Source organism: Dromaius novaehollandiae, chromosome 23 (assembly GCF_036370855.1).
Source record: "Dromaius novaehollandiae isolate bDroNov1 chromosome 23, bDroNov1.hap1, whole genome shotgun sequence".
Lineage (NCBI taxonomy): Eukaryota > Metazoa > Chordata > Aves > Casuariiformes > Dromaiidae > Dromaius > Dromaius novaehollandiae.
In genome coordinates this window covers 11,316,286-11,325,501 of record NC_088120.1, presented here as the reverse complement: position 1 = coordinate 11,325,501, position 9,216 = coordinate 11,316,286, and the positions used below count along the sequence as shown (strand labels likewise).

The 9,216-nt window shown below is 55.8% G+C and overlaps 1 protein-coding gene across 1 annotated transcript; it reads left to right on the top strand.

Annotated features, from left to right (window-relative positions):
* The first annotated feature begins 5,606 nt into the window (after window positions 1-5,606).
* Window positions 5,607-8,284, top strand: POU3F1 (POU class 3 homeobox 1). Its single transcript, XM_064525296.1, has 2 exons — window positions 5,607-6,896; window positions 7,852-8,284. Exon 1 carries the CDS (start codon window positions 5,629-5,631, stop codon window positions 6,721-6,723), a length of 1,095 nt encoding a protein of 364 aa, XP_064381366.1. The 5' UTR covers window positions 5,607-5,628; the 3' UTR covers window positions 6,724-6,896; window positions 7,852-8,284.
* Window positions 8,285-9,216: the final 932 nt, after the last annotated feature.

Sequence of the window (9,216 nt, the reverse complement as noted above, 5' to 3'; positions counted from 1 at the left end):
ACGGAGCCTCTGGTGTGGAGCCACTGGGAAGAAGGCAAAGGCAACCGCCGGATGCTTTTTGCGCCAGTGCTTCTGGTGGACAGAGGAGAGCACTCGTGCTGTTGTACGAGGCCGTGGTGAAACACCGGCTGAAAGTGCACGGGACTGTGATCACCTGTGTTTGAGAAGTCCTGATTCAAACTGGGACAGGCACAGAGACAGGTACCTAATCCAGGGAAAAGCCACCCAGTTAGAGGAGGGTGACGCTAAAAGGAATTTGGCTATTTGAACCTAGTGAGACGAAGGCATGGAGAGGACATATTTGCTGTCTATAAATACATGCACAAAATACATGGAAGGAAAAAAAGCTGTTTAAGCTATGGGACAAAGTTTGCGAAAGAAGAGACAGATATAAACTGACAATGACTGCATTAAGCCTGAAACAGAGGATTCAGGCCCCGGAACACTTTTCTAGTGAAATTGTGGAGACAAAACATGCAGCTGAGACTCACAGACCAGGGAGCTTTCTATATCTGCGTATTTTTCCAAACATCCCATTTTGGGTAGCCAGATGACAAAAATCAACCTGGGAAGCCTTGCCCGTCAGTGCTGAAAGGCCACCTCTGGAACCGTGTATCGTCAGAGTAATCAGTGGGGAGGATAAAGGAATATGCATGTCCTATACTAAAGCTGTTTGGAAAATGAAAAATGAAGCATTCTCCATGCAGTTCACATTTCTCAGCAGTTGAGCTTTGCAGGTTGCTGAACTCTGACTGCAGTCACTGCTGGCCGGCTGTGAGGGACAAGCACACGAGAGCTCCCAAGTTCGTCAGGCTCCAGGCGTGGTGGTTCCTGAAGAGCCTGTTATTCATTGCACCCTGGTGAAAGAGTGGCTGCTGCTCCTTCGTGGTAGAGTTGGTATTAGATTGACAAGATCAAGTGACGATGCAACGGTAGACGCCTGTATCTGCTGTATGCATAATCCTCCATGCTGAACCCCCACCAAACTCATCCCCAGGTCTTATCTTTCCTATACTGAGTGTTTATTCATGTGGTTGTTTTATGTAAACTGTGAAGAGCCTCATTAAATGGAAACCTTAACTCACAAGCTTCATTATTAAGGTGGAACAGAGCTCGGAACACACCGAGGTGTTTAGTGAAATGAGCAGGCTTTTGTGTCCTTTTGGGATGAAATGCTTAGTGCCTCGGGCACCAGCTGCAGTCCACTGCTGAGCCCGTCTGTTCCCCCTGACCTCATACGGGGAACAGGTTTGGGTTTTACTGGGTGGTTTTGCAGACAAAGCCCCACAGCACTTGAATGCTGGTATTCTCTGAATTCTGTTGTCAGCATTTCTGTGATTCCGTGTTCTCATTTATTTTATACATGGTAATGAAAGATTTTGAAATGAAAGACACACGCATGCTTAAGAAAGTGCAGGCAGTGAACACGTTTCTCTGGAGCTGGAGATGAATTCTGCAGTATTTTCCCCTCGTTCGTTTGACTGAACTCAGTCTATGCTTTGCCCAGCAGCCGGGAGCGTGCAGGAGCTAGAATACGTTCATTGCTAAGCGGGTGTTTCACCAAACAGCAGTCACAGCGGTTTGTTGCTAAACAGTGGGCAGTAGCTTATCTGGCTAAAATTAAAGAAGGTAACAAATCAGGATCAAAAAATTGTGTTTTTCTTTCCAACAGTCAGCTTTTCAGGGACAACTTGGTCTCCGCAGCAAGGAACTGCTTTTTTTATTCAAACCGTTCTGCGACATTAGCATGCTTGGTGCAGGTCTATACACTGTCATACTTCTTATCTCAAGGACAGCACCTCTGACAGCAAAATGCCCCATCCATCACATGGGAATATTAGCAAGTGTCCAGTCCTCTTGAGTGTGAATAAGGCCCATGACCCGCTGGCTTCTTGCCAAGTCAGCTACTTTCCAAAGCTCTTACGTACCTCTCAAGGCACTAATGCGGACTGTTTCTTTGTGGCAGCGGGCATACATGGTTAAGCAATATTGCATTTGTGAAAAGAGCTAGAAAAGCTGAAGGTGACTTGACGCTGTGGGAGACTGTGGTACCATGCGTGTGCGGGAAACCGTGCTGAGCCCCGGGTGCAAGCGCGGATGTGCGTGTGCACAGGCCCCCGCGCAAACGCTGTCGGAGGTGAAGCGGGGAGGAGCGCGCGTGTGTCATCCTTCCTTCCTCCTGCGCGTGTTAATCTTAATGACTGTGGTGTGCGCCTGTGGACGTGTGCGTGTGTACCTTCTGCTTCCCATTGTTTTGCTTGGCACTTTTAATCCCCTGGGGCATATCTCTGAGCTGGAGAACTTTAGAGCTGATACAGCTTTTTTAAGTGGGGATTATGTAAATGCATATTATGGGGCTTTCATAAATAGGGATTATTTGTCGAATACATTTGAGTGCTTCCTTTGGAGCCATTAAGGTCTGTTGTGTAAATAGGAATTTAGTGACTGCTTAAACTAGATTTCATTGATTCAATAAAAGACCACAACAGCATTTTTTTTAATTTCATTTTGGCCTCGCACGAAAATATTTTTGGACAATTTTCAAATAATTACAGAACCATATATGGCTAAAGCTAATCATACTAGGCACATCTGCACATCTGTATTAGCCATTCTCTGCAACTCATTGTGTCTCTTCCTCTCTGGTTCTGCGGATAAAAACACTGTAGTCTCGGCCACTGACTTGCTAATTATCACTCACTAAGTTAAGAATTTGTTTGCAAGTCCAGGTGACCATAGTAAAAGTTTTTTTTTTTTTTTGCCAGAAGATGCCAAAGGTACAGCTGTCCAAAAAGTTGTAGATTTTTATCATCTGTGCTCTAGTCTTTGATGAAGGGCGTTTAAACAAAACGCTAAAGGCTTTGGGAAACACTGTGTCTCCTCCGGAGAGGGCTCGGAGCTGGGCGACTCCTGCAGAGGTGCAGCTAACGCTGCAGCCCAGAGGGTCTTGCTGCCCCGCTGGAGCCGGCCAGCCGGGGACCAGGGTACGCGTTTGCTGGGCAAGAGCCTCTCCTGCAGCACTCTGCCTCCGCGTTGGCCGGTCCCCTGGCCCTGCAGCTTCTCCGCCCGCAGAACCAGCGCGTCTTCTCCCAAGTTGACTTGTCCTCTGGGAGAGTCTTGTTGGCCGGGTGGTAGGAACAGCAGAAACCCGCTGTGGTGCGATCCCAGCAGAACCGGGGCTGGAGGGTCCCGCCGGCCTCCCAGCCGCCTGCCTGGCAGCACCACGTGGCCCCCCAGCGCCAGGCTGCGCGGGGGCCGGAGCCCACCGGAGGGGGATGCTGGGGAGCCGGCGTGCCGGGCGCCTGGAGCAGAGCACAGCCCGCGGCCGCGCAGAGCCCGCTTCCCCTGCCCTGAGCCCGCCGCATCCCTTCGGTCCTCCCGCCAGCCCCAGCCCCAGCTGCGCTGGGCAGGTTTTGACGATGTTACCGCCACGGGGAGGAAGAGTCAGATCGAACGTTGTCCACGGGGCTGTTTAGTCCTTGGACAGGGAATGGACTGCATGCCAATATGCCTGGTAAGGCATAGTGTGGGAACTAGTGTCCGCTTGAAAACTTGGACGCTCCTGCAGGGATTTGCTGGGTGATATGGCCGTGGAAAAGCAATGTAAAAATACTATTTTAAAAAAAAAGCAAGGATAGTTTCAGCATACTGAAATACCGAGGGGGCGGCGTTTCAAGCAGCTCGCCTCCCCAGGAGCACACTCGGGGCAGGGACACCAGGAGCACATCTGCGCACATCTGGCTGCTGCAGTTGCAGGGTCACCGGGACACCTTCCCCCCTCCCTGCAGCTTTGCAGGGGTCAGTGCTCGCCTTCGCCTCCGTCACTGTGGCACAGGGGAGGTGTTAAAGGGGAATTTCGCATCTCCCTCTGCTCTCTGTTATCTCTAGCCTTTAAATGCGACTTCTGTTAAGGAACATGAGCCCAGAGCACAATCTCTGCACAGTACCTTGGTTTGCAAAGATCACTGGATCAGGCATAAACCATTATTACTGTCTAAATGGTCTGTGATGGGGACCTAAGTTATCACACATAATGTATTTTCTCCTTTGGTGACTTCTGAAGTAGATAAACAGATAAAAGTTTGAAATGAGACCAGTCCTCAGCCTTTGGAAATGATTAATTTCTACTAATGATTTACTGATTTGTGCACAGTTTATTTTGCATAAAGTTAGAGCTGGGCACATTTATTCATTGTGATTCCCTTAAAAATGGATATAAATATCAAAAGCAATTGGCTACCAAAAATTTGAATATTATGGCACTGCATCATGGAAAGCTGACATGAATATGAGTCTGGGTCAGAAAAAAATACACGGAAAATGCTTATCCAAGTATGATATTTTACAGCATGTCACTGAATGCTCCGGAAGGGTTATATTCATTACAGACATATGCAGCGTTTGCAAAGGATTCCTCAGGAAAAAAAAAAAACACAGACAGCATTACTTTCCTGATGAAATACACTCCATGATGTATGAAACCCAACTCTCCTGCAAATTCCAGCCTCTCCTCGAGCTCGGTGCCTGGTCGGGAACACGGGGGCAGGGACAGGAACCGCCGCACATCGTTCCGCAGCCGGAAACACGCCTCTTCCCGCCCAGACCCGTGGGATGCGACTCGAGCGGTGCAGAGCCGGGACGGTCGGCGACGCGCCGTGGTGCTGCTGCTCCGGGGCCGCAGCCCGCGGAGGCGATGCCCCGACGCGGGGCGCGCAGAGCTGCCTGCCGGCGCCGCGGCTTTGGCGGCAGCAGGACGGGAGCGATTCCCGCGGCTGGGCACCGTCGGGGCGTCGTGGGCCTGGCGCTCCCAGCCCGCAGCCGCCAGGTGCCATCCGGGACCCGGGAGCGGCCGCCGTCCCGCTGTCGGGGGCCGGCGCGCGTTGCTCGGGGGCGGCGCTCTCGGCACGTGCTTGGCAGCGGCTGCTGCCGCCGCGGCCGTGCTCCGGGCGGGAGCGCGGGGGCGAGGACGGTCACCTGCAGCGGCGCCGCGGTCCCAGCAGGGCCTCGGCCGCGAATGGGCTCTGCGGGGGGCTAATCCCGGTGCCCCCGGCCCCACTCGGCTGCCGCGTGTCGCCGTCGCCCCCCGGCCCCACCGCCGGCTGCCCCCCACCGGGCCGAGGGGCCGGGATGCGCGGGGCGTCGGAGCGGGCGGGGCGTGGGAGTGGGCGGGGCGTCGGAATGGGCGGGGCGTCAATGGGCGGGGCGTGAGCGGGCGGGGCGTGGGAGCGGGCGGGGCGCGGGAATGGGCGGGGCGCGGGAGGGGGTGCCCCCGCCGCAGCCCTGCGCCGCCTCGCTCGCGCCCGGCCCACGTGGCCGGTGGCAGCGCGGCATGAATGAACCGCCCTCCTCCAATGGGCGCCCGCGCCGCCGCCGGGCGCCCGCGGCCCCCCCCGCCGAGCGCCCGCGCCGGCCAATGCCGCGGCGCGTGGGGCCGGCGGCCGGCCAATGGCGGCGGGCGGGGCGGGGCGGCGCCCCGCGCCGGCGGCACCCTATGGCGGGGCGGCGCGGGCCGGCGGCGGCGCAGGCGGGCCAATGGGGCGCGGGGGCGTGGCCAGCGCGCGGCGGCGCGGCGCCCCGGCGCGCGGCTCTAAAGCGCGGCGCGGCGCGGGGCGCGCGGCGCAGACGGCCATGGCCGCCACGGCGCAGTACCTGCCGCGCGGGGCGGCGCTGGGCCCCGACGGCGACCGGCTGCACCCGGGCGCCTACCGCGAGGTGCAGAAGATGATGCACCACGAGTACCTGCAGGGGCTGGCCCCCGCCGCCGGGCACGCCGTGGGGCTGGCGCACCACCAGTGGCTGCCCAGCGCCGGCACGGACTGGGGCAGCGGCGGCGGCGGCGGCGGGCACCTGCCGCCGGCCGAGCACGGCAAGGGCGGCGCGGCGGGGCCCCGCGAGGAGCTGCCGGGCGCCTTCCACCACCGCGCGCACCTGGGCGCGGCGGCGGGCGCGGCGGGCGGCTGGGCGCAGGGCGGCGCGCACCACCTGCCGCCGCTGTCGCCGCCGTCGGGGCAGCCGCTGCTCTACGCGCAGCCCTACGCGGGGCTCAACGGGATGCTGGGCCCGCCGGCGCCGGCGCTGCACCACGGGCTGCGCGAGGCGCTGGGCGCCGAGGAGGCGGGCGCGCACGAGCTGGCGGCCTCGCCGCCGCCGCTGGGGCCGCCCGAGCCGCCCGACGAGGACGCGCCCAGCTCCGACGACCTGGAGCAGTTCGCCAAGCAGTTCAAGCAGCGCCGCATCAAGCTGGGCTTCACGCAGGCCGACGTGGGGCTGGCGCTGGGCACCCTCTACGGCAACGTCTTCTCGCAGACCACCATCTGCCGCTTCGAGGCGCTGCAGCTCAGCTTCAAGAACATGTGCAAGCTGAAGCCGCTGCTCAACAAGTGGCTGGAGGAGACGGACTCCAGCACGGGCAGCCCCACCAGCCTGGACAAGATCGCGGCGCAGGGCCGGAAGCGCAAGAAGCGCACCTCCATCGAGGTGGGCGTCAAGGGCGCCCTGGAGAACCACTTCCTCAAGTGCCCCAAGCCCTCGGCGCACGAGATCACCTCCCTGGCGGACTCCCTGCAGCTGGAGAAGGAGGTGGTGCGCGTCTGGTTCTGCAACCGGCGGCAGAAGGAGAAGCGCATGACGCCGGCGGGGGCCCCGCACCCGCCCATGGAGGACGTTTACGCACAGGCGGACTCGTCGCCGCTGCACCACGCGCTGCCGGGGGCCGTGCACTGACTGCGCCGACCCGGCCCCGGCCCGACGGCGCGGCCCCCGGCGGCCCCGGCCCCGGCGGCGGGACACGCTCTAATTTATTCCTCAGACTGGCTCGGCCGAGCCGCCCGCGCCGCCGCCGTGTTTGCTGGCCCGCCCCGGGCGCCGGCTGCCGGACGCAGCAGCAGTAGCCAAAGGTTTGCGAGTCTAATTTATTCCTGCCCCGGCGGCGCCGGGCCGCCGCTCGCCCGGACGACACGCCGGGGTTTTCCTCCCGGCCCGTTTCTATTTATTTGCTAACCGTGCGCGGAGCTCTCGCCCTCCCGTTGGTAGGTTCGGTTCCTCCCCTTGGGTTTCGGTTTTTGTTTGTATCTTTATTCAGAGGAGAAAAAAAAACCACTGTAGACTGCGAGGGTACGTTTCTATTTATGTTATAGTAAATATTTTATTACTTACATAAACCATTTACCCAGGAACCGGTCTCGTGTGGTCTTTGCGGGCTGCGGCGCCCCGCCGGGCCCGAGGAACCCGGAGCCGCTGCCCGGTGCCGCCGGGCCGGAGCAGCGGAGCCGCCGGACCCGCCCGCGGCTCGGTGGGCGCCGGTGTCCGTCGCCGCCCCCGCGGGCTCCGCCGGGCGCCAGCGCGGCCCCCCGAAACTTGCTCTTCCTCCCGCCGATGCTCCGGGGAAACTCGCTCCTCGGGCTTGTGCGCGCGTCCTGCCCGCACGTGCGCAAGCCGGCAAAAGCGGTTTTAAAGCGGACTGGCATCGGTGCAGTGTCACAGCCGCCTGTTTGCGGTGCTAGTAATATTTTACTGGTGGCCGCAACGTTGTGCAGTCTACGCTGCGGGCAGAAAATATTCTAACCGTAATTTTCTTTCCGTATGTCACAGACGGTAGCGATAAAACGCCGCCGCAGCAGCCGCGGAGGCTCCTTCCAGGCGCTCACGCGTTCTCTCCTGTTTCTGATGCTGCCAGTTTTACCTCTCATGGTACCGTGCCCTAATGTTTTGTGGTTATGCCAAGAAAGCCTGAAAACTTAATTATTCCGTTCTCTATTTCTAGAAGAATCAAGTTGTATCTCTTCTTAAACCTCTTTTCTTTCAGCAAATGTCAGCAGAAGTCACATGTGCGGATTCCTTTTTCCTCTGCAGGTCCTTTGATTCCGGCAATATTTTGTGTGTTGGGAGAACTTCTGAAACATGTGCCTGTACGGAGCTCTTGGGCTGGTAAAATAACTGCTTAGCTGAACACGGTGGCGAAGGACCAGATTCTTTTTTTTCTTTGGCGGAGAACTTACCTGTGGTCTCGGGCATCTGGCATTTGCTAGTTTCCTTACTTGAACCTTGCTACAACTTGTATATTGTGAAAGAGAAGGTTTAAAAGGGAGTTTTTGGTGATAACCCTGCATCTTGCATATAGATTCAGATATGTATTTTTACATACCAAATATAGTTTACGCTTGAAAATTCACACGTGAAAATTATTGTTTTACTACAATTTTGTGTTTCTTTTTATATTCTGTGCCTCTGTGTGTAACATTTGCTTAAGCAACAGTGCATTTGCAATAGATCATGTTATAATTTATTGCTTTTTCCATGTCTTTTAAAATGTAGCTATTGTACATCAGCTAATACAGAAGTATTAGTTCTCATTCAAAATTCTAGTGAGCTGTTTTTTGAGACTTTAAAGTCATTTTGAATAATTACTGCATTAAATACTGTTTGCTCATAAGTATGTAAGGAAATGGTTGACCTTGCAGTACAAGTAAGCTGGCAAATACTGCAAACTAATTTGCAGCAAATAACTTTCCTTAGCATATGGAGTGTAATAAGGAAGCTTAAAGGATTTGGTGTGAATTGTATGTTTTGTCAGCCTTTGTTACAAACTCGGCTTCTTTTTGTTTTTGTTAACAAGACTGAGTATTTTCATAGAAAAGCACAGAATTATAGGATGGCTATAGGGAACCAGAATTCAAAAAGTTTTGCTGTATTTGCTGAATATTTGCAACTTGCTGAGCATTTGTGATAGCTTAGGTGATGTGCTCGTGGTTTTTTTTTTTTTTTTTTTTTTTTTAAGGTAAAGGAGCATGATTATAAATTAATGGAAACAAGGGTCTAAGTCAAATGCCGCATCAAAGCATTCAAATGGTTTCAAATTTTCATTTTTTTTCTTTAGCTTCTGTATGTCCTTCTGTGTGTTTCATGCACACACTATTGCATTTAATGTTTGGTAACGCTGTAATTCTGCAGCCTTTTCTTAAGAATCTCTGGGTGATAATCGGGCATTAGAGGAAGAAAAAGAACAATCGGAAGCGAACAAAAGTGTCTTAAAAAAGCAAAAGCCCCCCTTGTTTGCATCTAATGACTAACCGCGCGGCTCCTCTGTGCTGGGGGGTTTTTGCTCACATCGCCGCTCGGGCGGGGGGGTCGCTGTTCGCGTCGCGGTCCCGCGGCGGGGAGATGCGCTGGGGGGGCCGCGCTGTCGGGTCGCGTAAGCGCCCGCGCCCCGCGCTGCTG

Bases quoted from the DNA above. Each gene is read 5' to 3' on its own strand.
- POU3F1 (XM_064525296.1), top strand. From the start codon at position 5,629: ATGGCCGCCACGGCGCAGTACCTGCCGCGCGGGGCGGCGCTGGGCCCC.